The sequence below is a fragment of the Mya arenaria genome, chromosome 2 (genome assembly GCF_026914265.1).
Source record: "Mya arenaria isolate MELC-2E11 chromosome 2, ASM2691426v1".
Lineage (NCBI taxonomy): Eukaryota > Metazoa > Mollusca > Bivalvia > Myida > Myidae > Mya > Mya arenaria.
Genome location: NC_069123.1, coordinates 63,595,529 through 63,617,069, shown reverse-complemented (window position 1 = coordinate 63,617,069; position 21,541 = coordinate 63,595,529). Strand labels below are relative to the sequence as shown.

Below are 21,541 nucleotides of genomic sequence, written 5' to 3'. Positions count from 1 at the left end.
CGCGCCATTTTGAGCGTAAACGAAAAGGTTGCACGTATTAGGTTACGTTGACGCGGCACGTCAAAGATGCGCCAATAGTCGCGTCACGTGGGGAATTGAGATACCTAAACGGCAATACCGGTCCCGACCGTGCCGCTTTGGTTGGTCCGAAGATATCTTCGACATTAAAGTCACATAACAAGCCCTGCAGGAGCCGGTTGAAAAGTATAAAAGTAGCGTTTAGGGGACACTTTGCGACGTAAGTAACCGGTGGCCAAGCAACATCCCATGCGCCCCGATGGTTGCATCTTGTAGGGAATTGGGTATTGGGCAATACTGGTCCAAACCTCTGCACGTGCGGGGATGCTGAACTATCTTCGACACTAGGTACCACGGTTTAAGGTGTTATGCGCCATTTAAGAGTATATTAGAAACCGGTACGCGAATGGAAACGGTGACGCAATTACGTCAGAGATGCCCCGATGGTCGCGTAACACAGGGAACCGAGAGACCTAAAACACAAGGCCGGTCCCGACCTCCCCGAATTCGTGGTTCCGGAGATATCTTCGACATTAACGTCCCATAACAAGCTCTGCCGGAGCATTTTGAAAATTATGAAAAGTAGCGTTTTGGGGATACTTTTCGACGTTAGTTACCGGTGACCAAATTACGTCCCAGGCGCCCCGATAGTTGCATGTTGCATCTTGTGGGGAATATGGTCCCCTTAAGGGCAATACTGGTCCCATCCTCCGCACGTGCGGGGATGCTCAGCTTTTTTGACACTAGGTACGATCATAGATGCCCCGAAAAAGACAAGACCAGTCCCGACCTCCCCGCGTCCGTTGTTCCGGAGATATCTTCGACATTTACGTCCCATTACAAGGGTTAGGGCTGTGGTTAGACCGTACCTGTGCCGATCTTGTCGATCAAAGTATCGATGGAAAGGTCTTTTTGAGAGGTCGGTCATCGTCAACATTGAAATCCACCTCAGTAGACACTCTTATATCAGCAACAACATTAAGTCTAGCAGCCGCAGTCACCCCCGTCCCCCGTCAGCAGCCACTTTATATTTGGCTGCCACTTTACAGTTGTTGACTGCCAGTTTATAGTTGGCAGCCACTTTAAATGTTTTCAGCCACTTCAAAGATGTAGAAGTAGTTGTAGTAATAGTAGTGGTAGTGGTAGTAGTAGTAGTAGTAGTAGTAGTAGTAGTAGTAGTAGTAGTAGTAGTAGTAGTAGTAGTAGTAGTAGTAACTTATTTACTAAGTTACTAAGACCAAGAGAGATAGCAAGTTTTATATAATATAAAGTGCAAATCATATACAAAAAGTTTATGCATAAATTATATAAAACGATGAAGTGCTTATTCACTAGTTAAAAATAGCTATATCTGAATGCTTACACCATTGTACAAAAGCCTTCCTAAAGCCATATAAAGTTTAAGCAAATCGACATGAGTGTTGTCAGTAAACATCAGAAAGTATCAATTGATATAGCACACTGCAAGCATCAAGTAAGGCTGGACTAGCGATGTCTGCTTTAACCTGTACCATGCTAATAATAACAACCAGTGTACTCCAAAATGCGGTAATTCTTGTAAAACATTACTTCGCAACCTTGTATAGCAAATAGTTTAAGACATTAAAATTCAAAAGCATTTTTTATGCACGATGGCGGGGCCACTCTCTTTGTACTCCTCGCTTGTAATCCAAGCTTGGCAAAACGACGAGAGGGACGCCAGGATGGAGCCGCCGATCCATACGGAGTACTTTCGCTCGGGTGGCGATATCACCTTCACCTTGGTTCCCCGGGACGCGATGCAGGACACCTCGTGAAGCATGCGTGCAGCGATGTCCGTAAATACCGTCGAGCCTCCGGAGAGAAGTATGTTTGCATACAAGTCTTTCCTAAGATCGACATCACATTTGACTATAGAATTGTACACGGATTCGTGAAGCCCAGGCATCTCCATCCCTAGAAACGACGGCTGAAACATGGCCTCCGGGCATCTGAAACGCTCGCTGCCTACTGTGATTATTTCTCCATCCGGTAATTCATATGTTCGCTCAATACTATCCGTATACACAGACTTCTTAATCTCTTCGTCAAAGTCAAAAGCAACATAGCACAGTTTTTCTTTGATATCTCGGACAATTTCTCGTTCAGCAGAGGTTGTAAATGAGTATCCACGTTCGGTTAGTATCTTCATAAGGTATTCAGTGAGGTCGCGTCCCGCCAGGTCAATACGCAATATAGCGTGTGGCAGAGCGTAACCTTCATAGATGGGGACAGTGTGTGTTACCCCGTCACCGGAATCAAGAACTATCCCCGTGGTGCGCCCAGATGAGTATAGAGATAAAACGGCTTGTACGGCGACGTAAAAGCATGGGTGCTTAAACTTTTCAAACATGATTTCCAACATTTTTTCGCGGTTTGATTTCGGGTTCAGTGGAGCCTCTGTCACGAGTATTGGTCGTTCTTCGGGGTCAACTCGAAGCTCGTCGTAATACGCATGTTGCCTGAAATTCAAGCATCAGGTTTAACAAGGGGATACCTTATACAATCTAAATTAAGCCCAAGTAAGCATAGGCTATGATACGCATGACTTAGACGTAGCATTTCGTTTCTAAAATAACACTTTGCATCAATCCAATATATAATGTTGTTATATGGTTGTGCAAAGAAATATCATATCCTACTAAGCTGTATCCTAAATAAGGTCATTTCGGTTATTGGTAATCATCAACATTATGGCAGTGTTCATTAATAAGAGACAGCGTCAAAACATATGTGGGATAGGCCCTACCACACGCGTTCCATGTCGTCCCAGTCTGTTACAATGCCGTGTTCGATGGGGTAGCGAAGGTTGAGCACGCCTCGCATGGCCTGTGCCGCATCACCCACGTATGTGTCCCTGTGAACCACGCCCGGCATCACATCCTGCAACAAAGAAGTCGGGAATCAATCGTCAGCACTCGGTCACTTCCGGGAAAGCTTAGAGGATTGACTGTTTTGCATCAGACCGCGGTGTTCAGAAGTGCCGAAAAAATCCGCGAGCGAGCATTGCGATAAATTAAATTTATGAATACAGTATACAATGTTTATATGACTTGTTTTGTATATATAAATTATCTGAGCAATACGTAGAGCTTAGATCAAAAACAAGTCCAAGGAATACGCCCCTAATATTGTCCAAGCGACCTTTACATTGATGTTTATATAAAAAAAAATGTGTGTAGAATGCACCAGATTTCACCTTTTTTTCTAAAAATGTTCTTTGGGTGCCCCCCCCCCCCTGTTTAGAACCTATAATGTTTCGATTCCGATATGGCATATAACGTTGTATCCCTTAGCCCTACATATAGCCGAAGTGATTTTTATTTGTTATTTACTTGATAGCGTGTTGCTGCCATAATTGACCGGCATAACGACACGTTTATTATTTAATATGCTTTATCCATGTCTTGCGGTTTCGCGGCTTCAATCTCAATGCTTGAAAATATAAAGCTAAACATTCATATGCATACATTTTCATTGTAAATACCTGATGTTTCGGTCGTCCAACAATACTAGGAAATACACTCAATGGGGCGTCGTCTCCCGCGAATCCCACCTTGCACATGCCCGAACCGTTATCGATGACGATCGCCGACAGTTCGTCATCATGAAGGTACGCTGACATTTCTCTCCAAATAAGTAAAAACAAGTATTTTATTATTTGTTAGTAGTAATAAAATGGTTGATTGTCTGTTAATGGTAATTCAAATTATCGGCAAATACAACATATATGCCTATTGAGTGAATGCGATCCGTTTGGCGTCTGTCGTGACAATCGATTTCTATGGAAACACCTCACACCATAGAATTATGTTTGTTATGGAGATATTTCGCGATAAGATGTATAGAAATATTGGACTTTTGCTTAGTGATGAGAGTTCTATTTTAACTAATTTTTCTGACGGTTATGATATATCGAGCTTTCTGTGCAGCTCGCTGTGTGAGGTGCATGATCGCAAAATGCATTCATATGTTACGCACATATAGATAATTCCAAATGTTAAGTTTATGATGTTCAGAAGGGAAATGCATTCAGACAATAATTACCTGTTTGGTTTATCTTTAAATCACCATACCAAACATAAGTTGTTGTCTTGAAAGCTCAACAAACTCTGTGTTTTAACTCAGTTATTATCATTACACGACATCGCTAGCACAAATGAAACGCAAAAATTATGAGTGCTAAAATAAAATTTCATCGATTCCAGAACAGAACAGAAATCACTAAATTTAATAGTGACATTCTAAATCCCGTAAACTCTTTTCGCCCCAGGCCGTTATGTCGAAAGTGATAGTATAGTTCGGTGACGTTTTCTTCAGACGTGTCAGTCCAAGATGGCCGCCGAAGAAGACATGAGCACTGATGAAACCAAAACTTCAATCGAAAATGCCGGTAGTCATACAGGAAGTGATATTTTTTCAATCGAAGGTAATACATTTTAACATTTTTAATAGCTTTTTTCACTTCGCATTGATATACAAAACTAAGCTTTCACCTTTTCCTACTTTTGGTTGATTTTGAGAAGTCCATATGGTCTCCGGACATAATGCAAGCTATTCAAGCCTTCTGTCCACTTTAAACAGACGTCGATAATGTTTGCTAACGTTTACCTGAACTTTTATTCTCCATATAATTTGTTCATTGTTTTACTGGTGGTAGCTTACTAAATATTGCACGACCTGGCAATTCTTGCTTTTCGGCTAAAATAAAATATCAATCAATTTTGCAACCTTGAAAGAGAACAGATTTGACACCATATTTGATACTGACATCCTCAACCAATTCAACATGTTTTGGTTTCTGTTATGAACAAAAAACATCAAGAAATTGAAACGTTTGAAAAGAAAGAACCAACACAAAATACTACATGCAGTGTGTAGAGGAAATATACTGTAAAATCTATTTAAAGGTAGAGATATTAATATAGCTGACTTATTCTTTTCTATCTTTCTCTGTTTAATGTCAACTCCTCTTCCGAGTGTTACTGACATGAACGGTGCGCGCCGACTTGTTAGTGAAAAAATAAAACACTGAAGAGGCAAATCACATCAGAAACGTGAGAACTAGGGTATAATACCTGTAATACCTGTAATACCTGTAATCTTCAGGCCGTAAATTTAGCTTTCGCTATCGTGGCCCCTCTGGTAAATGTCTTCTTTAGTGGTTTCTCGACTGAGTGCGGTTATGTTAACATAAAAACTTTTTTCTATTCCAATGTTCAATGTTAAGCATTGATTTAAACTGGTTTATGGACTTGGCAGAAACAGTCTTTTCACTAAGGGAATTCCAGTACATAATCGATCTCTGACTGAATGAATAAAGTCTTGAATTGTGTTTGCTTTTCTTCTTGACAAATTTGAGATGATGTCCTCTTAGGTCTCCAGACGAAAGAGTGAAGAGATGATCCCATTTTAACTCATCGTGGCCATACACAGACTTATAAATCTGGATCATATCCGCCCTATCTCGTCTATATTCCAGAGTTGGAATTCCTAAGGCTTTTAGTCTTTGCTCATATGACAAGTCCGATACATCTTTAACTAATTTGGTGGCGCGTCTCTGAACATCCTCTAGTCTTTTTATGTCCTTCTTTAGGTATGGAGACCATACACAAGAGCCATATTCTACAATTGGTCTAATAATTGACTTATAAAGGTTGAGAAACATATCTTTGTTCATGAACTCGAAGGATCTCCATATCATTCCAGTAACTCTGTGTGCTTTGGAAGCAATTTCTGTGATGTGTTCTTCAAAAGTTAGCCTCGAATCAAAAATCACACCTAAGTCCTTTTCTGAAGCAACTGGCTCGACTTTAACGTAGTTTCCATCAATGTCCTGCATAGTGTATCTAGCACAATCATTATTAGACCCAATGTGCATGACCTTGCATTTGCTTGCATTAAAGCTAAGTTTACTTTCAATGCTCCAGTTACATAAATTGTCAAGATCCTGCTGTAACTTTTCACATTGTTGAGGATCGCTTACGGCCGAATAAATCTTAGTGTCGTCTGCAAAAATCTTCACTATACCCTCCACCACTTGCGGCAAGTCATTTATAAAGCACAAGAACAGCACCGGTCCCAGCACGCTTCCCTGAGGTACCCCACTGACCACGTTTGACCAAGATGAAACGCATGATCCAATACGAACACTTTGGACACGATGTTGTAAGAATGATTTTATCCATTTATGTACAGTACCACAGATACCAAGATTATTCAGTTTCATAGACAGACGATCATGTGCCACCTTATCGAAAGCTTTAAGCTTCCAAGTAAATCACATCAATTGGGTTACCTTCATCTATCAGTTGAGTCCATTCGTCTAATATTTCAAGAAGTTGAATTGCACAGGACCTGCCACTTCTAAATCCGTATTGGTCATTGGATAAAAGTTTGTTTTGATTCAAGTGGATCATTAATGCATCACGAACTAGCTTTTCACAAAGTTTGCAAATAATACACGTTAAACTCACTGGCCTATAATTGCTAGGATCATTTTTACTTCCTTTTTTAAAAATGGGTGTGACAATCGCCTTTTTCCAGTCTTCTGGGACTTCTCCTTCTCTCAAGGATTTACTAAATAGTAAGTACAATGGATAACTGATTAAATCACTTGTTTCACATAAAACTTTTGGGTGAATATTGTCAGGTCCAGGAGATTTATCTGGCTTCAGAGTTTTAAGCACTTTATCCACATGTTCAGGAGTAATATGTAAATCAATTAGCAGGTTCTGAACATTTATATCCCTTTCAATTGAGTCACTAATAGGGTCTGTTCTCACGAACACACTGCTGAAGAAATCATTTAGTACCTCAGACTTCTCTTCATCTGTCACTGCTGTGGTATTGTCACTCTTGTTAAGATCACCTATTTTGTCCTTTGTCTTCCTTTTAGAATTTACATATCTCCAAAACGACTTTGCATTCGTTTTCACTTCAGAAGCAATTTTCTGTTCGTAATTTCTCTTGGCACTTTTAACTTCTCAAGAACATTCATTTCTTGCCTCTGCATACTTATTATAATTTGTCGTAGATCTAGAATATTTGTATTTCTTCCAAGCTTTGTTTTTCTTTATAGTTGCAAGTTTTGTATTTCTGTCTAACCATAATGGACTGTTACATTTCTTGATACTGGACTTTTTCTTTGGTACATGTTTGTCTACACTGTCACATAAAGTGTCTCTGAACACAATCCACATTTCGTTTACACTTTTCCCCTCCATCAAATTGACCCAGTTTACACTAGAAAGATCTTCTCTGATTTTTTCATAATTACCTTTATAGTATTGAAATCTCTCATTCGCCACATTATGATTCACCTATGAAGCGAACACAATTTAGGTAACATGATAAAAAGTGATTGGTGAACTGGTAAAAGGATAAAAACACTGCTCGCTTATCTAATGCTTAATGGTTGCCACAGCCACCTTGAATGTGTCAGGGGTGGGGATAGTGACAATATGATTTGGCAAACTGTTCAAAAGTACAACCGAGTGAGGATAGAATGAAAATTTGTGATAGTCAGTTTTTACTTGAATTTGTCTGAAACATAGTGGGTGCATTAGTCTGGTAAATCTTATTGGTGTTTGAATATAAGATGGCAGCGTAATAGCAACATGATGATGGTATATGTTGTAAAACATTACAAGTCAGGAATCTAGTCTACGTTGTTCAAGTGAGCGCCAACCAAGACTTTCCTGCATGTTTGTAACACTGGAGAGAGGAGAGAAGTCATGTTTAACCCAACGGATAGCCCGACGTTGAACCATTTCAATTTTATTGGTGTTTGATCTTGTATGTAGGTGCCAAATTGTGCTTGCATATTCTAACTGTGGACGGACAAGGGTTTTGTAAGCTAAAGTCCTGACACTTTCTGTTTTTGTTTTTATTTTTATTTTAATGAAGTTGAGAGTATTATTTCCATTGGTGATAATTCTCGAGATATGAGTGTTCCAGGTGAGGTCTGCTGATATGTCAACACCAAGATATTTAGCGAGGGGTTTTGCCAGTTAGGGTCAGGTTGCCCTAAACCTTGTACAGATATGTTTAAAGCCAATCTAAGGCTCTTAAAATGCTTCAAAGCCAGGAGTTGACTGAAGGTGGCTGTGACCCCAGCCAAGCAGCTGCCCTGTAATAATGGGGCTAGCTTGGTCCATGGTTCCCTAGTATAAGGGTCAGGGATTTTTGCAGTCAGCCATATTTATCCCTGGTCAATAAACTTAAACTGTATGGGGCCCTTTGGTAATGCTAGAATATCCTCTATGTGGGCATAAACAGACTAAAGACCTTAAACCTATAGTTCCATGCAAATACAGAAGTGTAACAGATTCACTGTACTATCAGTTTCATTTCAGTGTTGCAGATTATCAAGGAAGCACAGCAGCAGCATGGGTTGCGACATGGAGACTTTCAAAGATACCGGTAAGCATCAGCTTATATCCATCATTGATGACACGATGTGCCATTTTGTATCTGTTTTTGTGCATATTTGGGTTATAACACTTTTTATGCCCCCGAAGGTGGGCATATTAAAATCGCACCGTCCGTCCGGCTCTATAACTTTCCCTTGTATGGACAGATTTTAAAATAACTTGCCACATGTGTTCCACATACCAAGACGACGTGTGGTGTGCAAGACTCGTGTCCCTACCTCAAAGGTCAAGGTCACACTTAGTGTTTATTTACAATGGAGTGCTGCATATAAGGACATAGAGTATAGGTTGTCGTGTCCGGGCTGTAACTTCCCCTTGTATGGACAGATTTTAAAATAACTTGCTGCATGTGTTCCACATACCAAGACGACGTGTTGCGTGCAAGACCCGTGTCCCTACCTCAAAGGTCAAGGTCACACTTAGTGTTTATTTACAATGGAGTGCTGCATATAAGGACATAGAGTAAAGGTTGTCGTGTCCGGGCTGTAACTTCCCCTTGTATGGACAGATTTTAAAATAACTTGCCAAATGTGTTCCAAATACCAAGACGACGTGTCACGTGCAAGACCCGTGTCCCTACCTCAAAGGTCAAGGTCACACTTAGTGTTTATTCACAATGGAGTGCTGCATATAAGGACATAGAGTATAGGTTGTCGTGTCCGGGCTGTAACTTTCCCTTGTATGGACAGATTTTAAAATAACTTGCCAAATGTGTTCCACATACCAAGACGACGTGTCACGTGCAAGACCTGTGTCCCTACCTCAAAGGTCAAGGTCACACTAAGTGTTTATTCACAATGGAGTGCTGCATATAAGGACATAGAGTATAGGTTGTCGTGTCAGGGTTGTTACTTTCCCTTGTATGGACAGATTTTAAAATCACTTGCTACATGTGTTCCACATACCAAGACGACGTGTCGTGTGCAAGACCCATGTCCCTATCTCAGGTGAAAGATACACTAAGTGTTTATTCACAAGGGAATTCTGAATATAAGGACATAACAGTGTAGGTTGTCAAGTATGGGTGGTATTTTTTTATGTTTAGAGGTAATTTAAAATAACTTGCCATATGTATTTGACACGTAAAGGCAAGATCAACTTTTCATGTACTGACCTTGTTCGTAGGTCAATGTCACATTCGGGGGCATTCGTCACATACTGTGACAGCTCTTGTTTATACATGAACACAATTCCTTCGTCATGAATAGTTTTTTGTCCATTTGCAATACTGTTTATCATAGTTGATCTTCAAAAAACTTTTTTTCATTTTCAGCTAGGTTTTAGAAAATAAACTGGTTTTCAATATTAATAAAACTGGTTATCACAAATGTAAGAAGTTGACTTTACAGTTTGCAATTGTTTTCAGGGGCTACTGTTCTAGAAGAATAAAGCGTATCAGAAAGTCCTTGCATTTCCCTCAAGGTGACAAACGGCGTGTGAATCCGAAAAAGGTCAACATAGAAACAGTCAAAGATGTTAGGTAAGTCTTAACAGAAATTCCAGGAAGTTTTATCTAAACCAGCTAAATATACACATATGCATAAAAAACATTTCCTTAAACATTTAATTACCAGTACAACAGTATTTGAACCTTTTGCTTAAATTATTAAAGACTTCTAATGTCACACCTTAATGACATTTTTACCAGCAGATTTAATTTAATTCCTGCAGAGAATGTTTCTTTTTAACTAACACTGAAAACTATTTGTTAAAATCGAACGATGTGTTTAAAAGCTGCTATTTCATACAGGTACCTGCATCTGTCCCTGTTCTCTGCGGAGAGGGCCTGGGCGTACAGCATGCAGCTCAAGGCAGAGGCAAACACCGAGCTTAGAAAGAAGTTTCACATGCTTGCTAGGATGAAAAAGGCCATGGCCTACGCTGAGGAGTTTTACACACTCTGTGAACATGAGAAATGTGACGCACGTACAAAACTTGAGAGCCAGGTAAAACAATATATTTCACTCTCTTCTTACATGTATTTGACCACATAAAATTTACTTGCCTACACATTTTCACAAACTTATGTTTAAAAGTGTAAAATCTTGTGATTGGAATATATGATTTATATTTTCAGGCATACAGATTTTACATCAAAGGAAGTATAGAGTTTGAACTGGCAAAATGGAAAGCAGCGATGGAAAGCTACAATAATGTGAAGTAAGTAGGTTTGGTTTCTGTAGTTTAATCTGATTAATTAGCAATGATTGCAAAACAAGTTATACCAATATGATATTTATGTTTCCTTTTAAAGCATGAAATTTTGGTCTTGTTTGAGAAACAACACAATTATTTATGAAAGCGGTTTACAGATTAAAACGATTTTTGGTACATATGTTTAACACTGTATAATACAGTACATACACAACTTGGGTTACAAACAACCAATATTTATTGAGTTTGTGCCATTTTTCAACTTGCGATTTGCCAAAAATCTGGTGTCTGGACTACTACTCAAAAAAGGGTTGATTGATTTAATGATTTCTAGTACACACGCTTCAGGCCATGAAAATCAGGTCAAGATCATCTTTGGTTGACAGAGTTAAGTCCCTTTTTCCAGTTAGAATTTGCCAAAAATATCGTATCCGGACAATAACTTTTGATAGAAGCAATGGTTTAAAGTAATTTTTTGTACAAATGTTTTAAATTATACTATATAGAGATTCGGATACCCCCAATACACACTATGCTATTTCTTTGTGTGCTGTGGGCAATTTTGACGAGGATAATCTTGAATCATGAATAATTAATGAGGCAGTTTCATTTGTTCTGCAAAGTACCAGGTGCTTTACAGTTGAAAAATATTCTGGCGATTGCCGGGGTTGAACCGGGTCCACTGTCTCAGTAGAATAATATTTGGCAGTAGTCAAGACCATATGGCCACAGAGGATACTGACATCTCCGCATATTCATTAATACAAGATTTTGTCAGTCAGTTGTCCCACGGTATGTATGAAGTGTAACGGAAAAAGTACAGTGGTTGCTGATGATGATACAGATTATGTTTGACTTTGTTTTAATGGAGTGAAAGCCACTTTTTGAAGAAATATTTCACAATTCCTGTGTCAAGGCGGTATGATGTGTTATTTGTTACTCCTGAGACAGCTGCAGTTGTAATTCTTATTTATGGCATTTTCAGAACAATTTATGAGCGGCTTGGTAAGGCGTTTACAGAGGAACAGCAGGTGTTGTATCTGCAGAGGGTGGCTGAGATTGAACCAAACATTCGCTACTGTGCGTACAACATCGGTGACAGCTCTGCGCTTAAGGACCTGCAGCAGATGAGGAGGATGGCTGGTGGGGATATGATGTCAGAGGAGCTGGATGTAAGTATTGGTTCCTCTTTTAATTTCTTTAGTATTAATGTAGTTTGAATTATTCTTGAAAAACAGACTTTAAATGATACTATTTGAAATGATCTTGAAAAAAATTGCTTACACAATTACTAATGGACTTCATTTCATCACACTGAGTTCAACTCTTGCTCTTAAAAAAAGCAAAGAGTAATAGAAACAGGTTATATAATACCAAAGCTCTCTCAATCCTTGATCTATCACAGTTAGAATTATTTTGCTGTATTTAGGTACTGCTGGCACAGACCCGTGAGAAGCAGACTGCAACCCTGTCTGAGGTGACGTGGCAAGGCCGGACAGTGCCTGTAAAGAACGAGCCTGTGAGACTGTTCCTGCTCAGTCTGCAGGACAGCACCCAAGAGGTGGAGAGGGCAGAGGGGATGGACAACAAGATCTCTATCTATGAGAGCCTGCTTAAACAATGCATTGACGCTCAACAGGTGCTCAGAGACTCGCTACAGGAGGACCAGGTGGGTGTGGCTCGTCTTTTTTATATTAATATCTTTATTTAGAGAAAAAAACTGCCAAACTCTATTTAATATGTCCACTATTTAATTTGAGACAGACAGAAATGAAATTGAGGAAATGATTAAAACAAAGTTGTATCTTTCCATTATTTCATAAACATAAATAGCATCGCTGTCAAGAAATAACATCATTGTATGTTTTTGATACACAGCTAATAGTGTAATAACTTTTGATGTGACATAACAAAATGTTTCGCATTGTAAATTGACAGTTAAATATAGTGACGTTCTTGTTATGAATTGGTTTAAACAATAAAATACTGAAAAACTTGGTTTCATATTTAAAATGGCATAGTTTACAAAAACTTTCAGATTTCACAAACCAATTAAATATGTAAAAACAAACATGGTGGCTGCTGATTTGGACTCTTATCCACTGTTCCAATATATGCATTTTTCTTGTATTTTTTTGCCTGTGTCATATCAATCCTAGCATTGTATACACAGTATAATTGGGTAAAAATACACATAAGTGTCATTCATTTCAAAATGGATTAATATGTTGACTCAAGTTGATGAAAGGTTGTCACAGCTCATTTGAGCAATTTTAGAAAACTTGTTTAATAAATTCTGTATTAAATGACCACTTCTGTTTTGTCATATACAATTCAGGCTCTTTATAAAATTGAATACCGTAATTCACCTAAGAGTTCGGACACCTTAAAATAATTATTTTGTTTGGCTTTCGAAATTCATAGAAAATTACCATTTTTACATTTTTTTCTATGTCCGAAAGAATAAAACCTACCTAATATAAATATGATAATAATATATTAATACGTAACTTGATCTATCTGACTTCAGACCCTGAACACTGAATTCAACTAGTTTTTTTCTTCTATATTCTTATTCTTATTTATACAATTGCAGAATTTCAAGTCAGCGCAACGAGGACAGCCATTGGAGGGTCAGGTGTCAAACCAGCATTATCTACACAGTTACCTGACATACATCAAACTAAGCAAGACTATAGAGCGTAATCTGCTGCTCATTGAGAACATGCGGAGTTACCTCCCTGGAGCCCAGGTGGAGGAGGGCCGTAAAATCACCAAACCTCAGGACCTGGTCAGGCTCTACGATATCATTATACAGGTATGAAATTGTGTATAAACATGTAAGAAGCATCTGCATGTTTCACATTTTTAACACAAAGTGCACAGTTTGATGGAAAATGAAATGATACTGTACAATGAACATGGTAGTTTCTCGACAATACTTTTATAAAAATTTTATAGAAATGAACACATGTTAATTTGCAAGTAAATAAACGCAATGAAAGTAATTTAGTCTTAGGGCTTTTCCAGTAAAACATATAACCCATAGGAGGGGGGGGATGCAATTATTTTTTTAGTATATAATATATATATATACATGTATGGGTGGGTGTCTTTTCGCTTATTTGGACCCCAAAAGGGTAAATTTGCTTCTGTATGGGGTATGTATTATTTATAAGTACCTTCCCCCCGGCCCGGGGGGTATATGTTTAAATGGAATAGCCTTTATTTTATAAAATATAAGACAATGTAGTACTTCAGTTATGGTCAGAAATGAACATTTGTTTTGGTTCACCTTTTCAGAATTTAGGAGAAATACCAAATCTGAATGGAATAGAAGATGATGAATCTTTTAAAGAAGAAATGACCGTAAGAGCATTAGGATTTAAAGCATTTAGGTAAGTCTTATGTGATATAGCGATTGAACATGATTTGAATTAAGATTTAAGATCATCACTGTCATTGTAATCTGTTGTAATTGTAAGTCACTTCTATTGATCTAAGGTTTGTTCAGAATTATCTTGCATAATTGTGCATATATGTGTAATTGAAAGGGAAACTGATTGTTTAGAAATTAAGAAATTGATAAAACATTGCTCACATATTCTTTTCCAACTTTTTGAAGCCAATTTATTGCCGAGTGTAAAATTCACCAGCACTAGTTCTCTTATAAATATATAAAGAATGATAGCCTAACAGTTGTTGTTTGTACATTTCAGGTGTTTTTATATAGCCCAGTCATATGTGAGTGCACGGAAGTGGAAGGAAGCTATAGCCCTGTATGGCCGTGTGCTGGAGTATGCACAGGAGGCTGTAGACCAGTACAAACGCCTGGCAAGAAGCTCACTTTATAAGGTAGGAATGAAGTTAATAAAAAATGATTGGCCAATATATACTAAAAGTTTACAACAGGATTTCCTGGTGTTTAGGAATGTGGTTTGTAGAATTGCCATTTGAAAAGTTTGAACTATTTATAATTAACTTTGTAAATTGTGTAAATAATGTTTGGTTATTAATCTTATTGCTATGGTTAAGCTTGATGTGTGCACCGAAACTTAGTATGACTGTTATAAAAGGTAGTTACTCTGTTTAATGAGCTTAACAACCTTTAAACCGATTTGTTAACAAGTTGTTTATAATGGCATACTAAGATGTTTATGTACATGCTTGGCTGTATAGAACATGAGTATAATGGTTGACACTGTCTTACACTACAGGCTGAGCAGGAGCACTTGTCTGGATTGATCACTGAGGCTGATGGCCTGCAGTACTCGTCCCATGCCTCGGCCATCCTCGACACTGAGGCCCCTACAGAACAGATGGCCTCTCTCACTGTTTCTAACAACAAGGTTAGTGTACACAAAGTGTCACATTGTATATTGCTTTACTCTGCCTAATGTTTGATCTCCATGGGGAGTCACTTTTCAAGTTTCAAAGTGAGGCCTTGAAATGAGTTTTTGTTTTGATTAAGATGCACGGAGCTATGTAATACTTTATTATAGTCTATAAGTTCTTTGTTGACAACACACACTTAAAACTTGGCATTTTTATGATTTTCAAAGTAATTGATTGATACAATGAATAATAATAGAAAATTCTTAAAATAAAATAATTCATGACAATTTTAGCTCACTACTTATGAACAATGTATATATCATGGAAATATTTACTTAATAACATTGATTTACTATAAAGCCTTGAACTGTTGTTAAATTAGCCATCAATATTGAATGAATATAATATACATGTATATCATTCCAACTCTCATTTTGCTTTACAGAGAACTAAATTTTGTATTTGCTACTTTTCGAGTAAAATTTTCAGTTCACTTGTCCAGTATCTCTTCGAAAACATGTTGCATACTTTTATCTAAAATAATTAGATGAAATGGTAGAAGTACCAATACTAGCATGTGCTGAAGTTACAAAATGGTACAAGTACCAACACTAACATGTGCTGAAGTCACAATCAAAATGTGTGTAAATGATTTCAGCCCTTGTCTGAGAGGTTGGAGCAATACTCCGAGGACACAAGTGTGGCCGGGAAGAAGGCTCGCCTGGTCAAATTTCCCCCGGACTTCAAGGCCATTCCCTGTCGACCACTTTTCTTTGACCTTGCTCTCAATCACGTGGAAATGCCAAATCTTGACGCAAAGGCCGAGCAGAAAAAAGCTGCCAGTGGTATCACTGGGGCCATCAAGGGATGGTTGTGGGGTGGGAAAAAATAGTGATCACTGTGTTTCTAGTATTTATAAGAATTTTTCCATTCAACATTGTGTTCTGGCATATTGTATCATGTGTAGCCTTTTTATACAGCAGCTGAATGGACCTAGTGTTCGATGTTTTATTTCAGTGATAAGAGGACTTGATAGAGTAAAAAAATTGATCATGACCATTGTTCATCATAAACTACAAATCATGTGTAATGATTTTCTTCAATTAACATTAAATTGTGTGTAAGGATTTGTTCCAATGAAGTGTTATTTATAAGTACTGTGTTGTACCATCAAATCTTTGCTTCCCCTGTCATGGTTGATGCAGCTCAAAGCTAGCCATGCAGCCTGTTTGGTGTTTGAAGAAAATGATATTTTCATTTCTGTGAAATAAAAAAACTTTTTGACCTCTATAATTAACAACCCAATCCATTGAAACACTAAGTTACATGAACAAAACTATTTTTTATCATACTGTTTTGACAAACACTTTTCTGGAAAAAATGCTTTTAAAAAGTGTATAACTTTATTTGTCCTATCATACTTTTTAGCATAATTTTACATTTCTGTATAACTAGTCAATCAAATTAATGTGAAACCAACTGAAAACTGAACTATTTTTTGCCTTAAAATTGTACAAATGTATTCACTAATAAACTGTTGCTGATTGTACAGTATAAGGCCTGGTAGAATCTTTGAAACATTCAAAAATATAATTATTGCTATATTTGGAGTAAAAAGAAAAACAAGTGAAGTTGATGGAAACTTCTTATTGAATAAATTATAATGTACATACATATTTTATTGGCTGTTTCTGAATTTACCTAACTATAAATCAAAAAGGTTAGAACTATAGGTACATTGAAATTCGTCAAAAGTATTTATTGTTTTAATGAATTCTATAACTCAATGAATTTCAAGCAGAAAATTCATTGATTGGAAAAGATGGTTTTCAATTAATGTTTGAATATGTGTATTTCATCAATATATGTTAGGTTGTGTTGAGAACAGACCAGATTGTTATAGGTTAAGGTCTATTTTATCATGCTTATGTGTACAGTCAATCATCATTCAAAAGAAAAGTTACAAAAAGGAAATTGATATTAAAAAAAGAAAACTTGCTTTGCTTTCTTCCTTATGTGCATACATGTCCAGTGAAGAGTTAGCAGCAATAAAACTGCTAAGGAACACAATGTATTTAAGCCCACAGAATTGACTAAATTATTTCTCTTATGGCATAAAAACTGTTGAATCTACTATAGACTGATTTATTATAATCAGCCTGTAAACATTTTGAAAAACGAATTGGACTTGCACTTAACAAATTTGGTAAAACACACAGTTGTTCAGTTAGCAGTAGTAAGTGCACCGGCTTCTCACCAAGGCATCCATGACTCGATTTCCTGCTTGCAAGGGTCGTTGGTTGTAACAAAGCCTGACCAGATTTTCTCAGGCCAATTGTTGTAAAAAAATAGTTTAAACTTCAAGACTAGGTCCACTTTTTAGCTCAACTATTCGAAGAATTAAGATGCTCTACCACTTACATCAACGTCTTCTTAAAATTTTAGGGCAATTTTGCATTTTACTTAAAAACTGCAATACCCTTCATTTAATTTACTTAATACTTCACACACAGTTGTTTAGGACAATCTCACAATGAGGTTACATAGCTCCATATTATCCTAAATCCAAATTATGGCCCATGATTGACTAAGGAACTTAGGATAAGGTTTTAGGGCACATTGTGTTTGGTTCAAGTATAAGAGCAAGTTGGGATTTACACTAATGACTTTCATAACCCTTTCAATAGACTTGATACTTCACACAGTTGTTAATGGCCATCACACAATTGGTTTACATTATTCCATATTAACCCAAAACACAAATTACGGCCCTTGTTTGACCTTTCATTATTGCTTTTGACGCATATTTTTTTTTTTTTTTAACCATAGTGAAACCTGGGTTATAAGAAAGATGCACGCCATTGCTTGGTTGGGCTGGCATGAGGGTGGCATCAAACTCTCCTATGATGTAAAATGATTTTAATAGGGTTTGATGAATGGTGACCAATCCTGGTATATAGGAAGAGTTTATGGAGACCTTTCAAGGGATTGCCTTTGGAGCCCTAGGGTCAAGGTCACTTCTAAAAAGAGAAGTGGTTGGTACTGAATAACTTAAGTTAGGGTTGACATATGGCAACCAAACTTGGTATATAGGAAGCGTTTATAGGGCCATATCATGGGAGTGTTTTTGTGGCCACAAGTCAAGGTCAAGGCCACTGTTATTTAAAATAGAACACTGAATAACTTTAGTAAGGGTAACATAATGTGACCCAACTTGGTATAAAGGAAGTTTATTGAGACCTTTTATAGAATTGCGTTTGGGGCCCCTAGGCCCCTAGATCACTGTTACTTAAAATATAAAAATGGTTGGTACTGAAAACCTAAGTTTGGGTTGACATCTGGCAACCAAAGTAGTATATCGGAAGAGTTTATAGAAACTTTTCATGGGATGGCTTTTGGGGTCCCTAAGGTCAAGATTAGGGTTACTTTTACTAAAAACTAGATAACCTTTGGTACTGATGAACTTTAGTCAGTTTAGTTGACATATTGTGACGAAACTTGGTATGTAGGTTGTGTTTACCGAGGAATTCCTTTAGGTTGCATTTGGGGCCTCTTGGGTCAAGGTACAGGTCACTGTCAATATAGAAAAAACAGTTAAAACTGAATCTCACAACGAAGGCTGAAGTTCTTCTGTCACATTGCAGCCTTTCTTGTTTATTTTTTAATTTGTCCTTTTTTAATGCTTTTGATAGGCACATATTACATTATTATTGTATTAATTTCTAGATAAAGCAGCATATAGTCGAGTGTGCTGTCCTACGACAGGTCTTGTTAGTTCCATTCTCATTGTCAAGTAGTTACTGCCAATAAGATTTGTCTGTGAAAACGTGATATAACAAATTCATAGATAAAAGAGCTGTCAGGCTTGATTATATGCTGCTGATTAAAAGAGAAAAAAGACTGTTTAAAAAGCGTATACTTTCCACATTATCAGTTGGTGTGTCCCTTTCTTATTGTCTAGAACAAGGGGCACAATATAGGTTGATGCCAAAAAAGGCATACAATTTGTGCACAGATTAAAAAAGTAACAGCCTTAATTAACAATTAACCCTTACCATGCTGCAATGTTGTAAGTGTAGTTCAGTGCTCACTGCTGAGTTGTTTTGAGTGAATGTTAAATATATCACCCATTGACTTTAAAAGAATACAATTTAAATAATACTTGTTCTACAACATTCAAACTTTCAGACAGTGATATTGAAATGTTAAAGTTTTAATTAAGCTATCAGTAATTGAAATTGATTCCACGGTAACCATGGAGACAATTTATTGTCTAAAAATTATACTTTTATTTTGCATATGCTATTGTTTTTCATAAAAACACATTTGTGTTCATCAATAAAATCCATCAATTGAAGAATTTTTGGGTAAAATGAAGATTCACATTGATATTGAACGCAATTAAATGAAAACTTATGTTATTGTTTATTTTGGACAACATTTGTTATATGGCGTGTGCTACAATATAATTGAAAAACAGCTGTTTATTGGAGAGAAACAAGCAAATATGTCAATGGTCATTCATTTGTTTTTTCTAGCTTTAGTGTTCAGATCAAGAATACAATACTATGAAGCAACAAAAACCTTTGTGAGAAAGTTATTCTGCATGTTCCCATGGCAACCAATCTTCTTTATTTGATATTCATACCAAAGTTAAAGAATTTGACCAATGTTCAGGTTTTTTATTGACTACATTACCATTATTTTATGAATATGTATCTGCTTTATCTAATTTAATGTCATAATAAATAATTTTCAGCAAATAAAAATTCACATTACGGTATTTTAGTGATGCTTAGCTATGGAAAGAAGAACAGTTAACAATATACTAATGGCACAGACCTGATACCCTGTTTAAAGGATCACAAAACAATAGTCCAGTATGAAATTGATATTACAATATTACTGAATGGGAGCATGATTGATAAATAAACATTCCACAATTATGTATCTTTCAGTCATTTCATTTCAATTTTAAAAGGTTGCTATGGAAACATCAACTATGTTTTTTTTTAAAAGAACAGTATACCAATAAGATACGATTCTTAAGTTGTAGTCATTTGAGACTGCATAAACACAACATGAGACAATGAATCAAAAACATGCTTTTGACCAGTATTAATTAAATATTATAAGTACAATCATGTTTCTTAAAGGAAACAAATGTTTATATTTGTTATTTCCAACCAGCGACTGAACTAGTCTTCTTTAGTAGCAGTACTCAAGACTTGGTTATAAGGACAGTATCAAAAGTGCATATGGTATATAATTAAATGAGCTTTAAAATAGTGAAAAAGAAGTTTATCGCATCTTCTAATGTACATGTACTGAATAAACAATAACAAGCAGTTACTTTAGATTGACAGGATAGAACCAATACTTAAAAACAAGTTGCCCATTGTACCCACTGACTGCACTAGTGGGGGATGTGCACCAGGCAACGCCCCTCACATTGTTCAAATTTACTTCTTCTATATCAGAGAAATAAGATAAAAAGTAATTTTATACATTCAAAATGCAACATCTCAGACTACAAATTGCTTTCATTTTTTGGGGTGGGGTGGGGGGGGGCCAATGGGCAGATAACCTGTTCAAGCAGCAATGGTTCAAGGCATAGTATAAGCCACGATAGTTCAACACTTGGTTCTAGTTTAAGCCGCAATGGCACAATGCTTAGTTCTAGTATAAGCCATGATGGTTCAATGCTTGATTTTAATATAAGCCGAAATGGTTCAATGCTTGGTTCTAGTATAAGCAGCAATGTTTTATGCTTGGTTCTAATATAAGCCGCAACAGTTCAATGCTTGGTTCTAGTATAGGCAACAATGTTTCAATGCTTGGTTCTAATATAAGCTGCAACAGTTCAATGCTTAGTTCTAGCATAAGCAGCAATGCACCTTCATTTTAGAATAATATCAAATAACAAGACGCCAATGCGGCAACGCCGCATTTAAGCCGGATTTTTTATTTGACGATATTTTGCAAAACTAGGATTTGAGCTAGTGACCTAGTATTTTTAACCAAAACTAGAGCTATTACTGAAGGTGATTAATACCCCCGAACGCCGCCTCTCATTATGATTTATCATTGTATGAAGTTTTATGAAATTCCATCAAGTAGTTTTCAAGTTACTGTACAGACAAAAGTTTTACCAAAAAACCCACAGAAAAAGGCAATAACTCTGTAATTTGCTAAAATAGTGTAATGATTCATGTACACTGAACTCCTTCTCATTGTGCTGTACCATTTATAAAGTTTATTTAATTCTATCTGGTAGTTATCAAGTTATGCTCAGGACAAGAAAAACGTAACAAAGGGCAATAACTCTGTAATTGGCTGAAATAGAATTGCGGTTCCTGTACACTGCAACTCCTCTCATTATGATCTATCACTGTATGACGTTTTATTAAATTCCATCCAATAGTTTTCAAGTCATGCTCCGGACAAGAAAAAGTAACAAAGGGCAGTAACTCTGTAATGAGCTGAAATAGAATTGCGGTTCCTGTACACTACACTCCCTCTCATTATGATCTATCACTGTATGAAGTTTTATTAAATTCCATCTAATAGTTTTCAAGTTA

The 21,541-nt window shown here is 36.9% G+C and overlaps 2 protein-coding genes across 2 annotated transcripts; one reads left to right on the top strand and one right to left on the bottom strand.

Annotated features, from left to right (window-relative positions):
• Nucleotides 1-1,627: 1,627 nt before the first annotated feature.
• Nucleotides 1,628-3,661, bottom strand: LOC128243515 (actin-5-like). The gene is made up of 3 exons (XM_052961328.1): nt 3,524-3,661; nt 2,786-2,919; nt 1,628-2,498 (listed from the first exon to the last, which is right to left on the bottom strand). The coding sequence occupies exons 1-3, from the start codon at nt 3,659-3,661 to the stop codon at nt 1,628-1,630; spliced, it is 1,143 nt and encodes a 380-aa protein (XP_052817288.1).
• A 690-nt stretch (nt 3,662-4,351) lies between these two features.
• On the top strand, nt 4,352-16,958 carry LOC128243509 (signal recognition particle subunit SRP68-like). Its single transcript, XM_052961314.1, has 12 exons — nt 4,352-4,465; nt 8,394-8,460; nt 9,838-9,951; nt 10,222-10,417; nt 10,549-10,631; nt 11,611-11,797; nt 12,055-12,294; nt 13,222-13,443; nt 13,929-14,023; nt 14,345-14,480; nt 14,843-14,974; nt 15,619-16,958. The coding sequence occupies exons 1-12, from the start codon at nt 4,372-4,374 to the stop codon at nt 15,850-15,852; spliced, it is 1,800 nt and encodes a 599-aa protein (XP_052817274.1). The 5' UTR covers nt 4,352-4,371; the 3' UTR covers nt 15,853-16,958.
• The last annotated feature ends 4,583 nt before the right edge of the window (nt 16,959-21,541 follow it).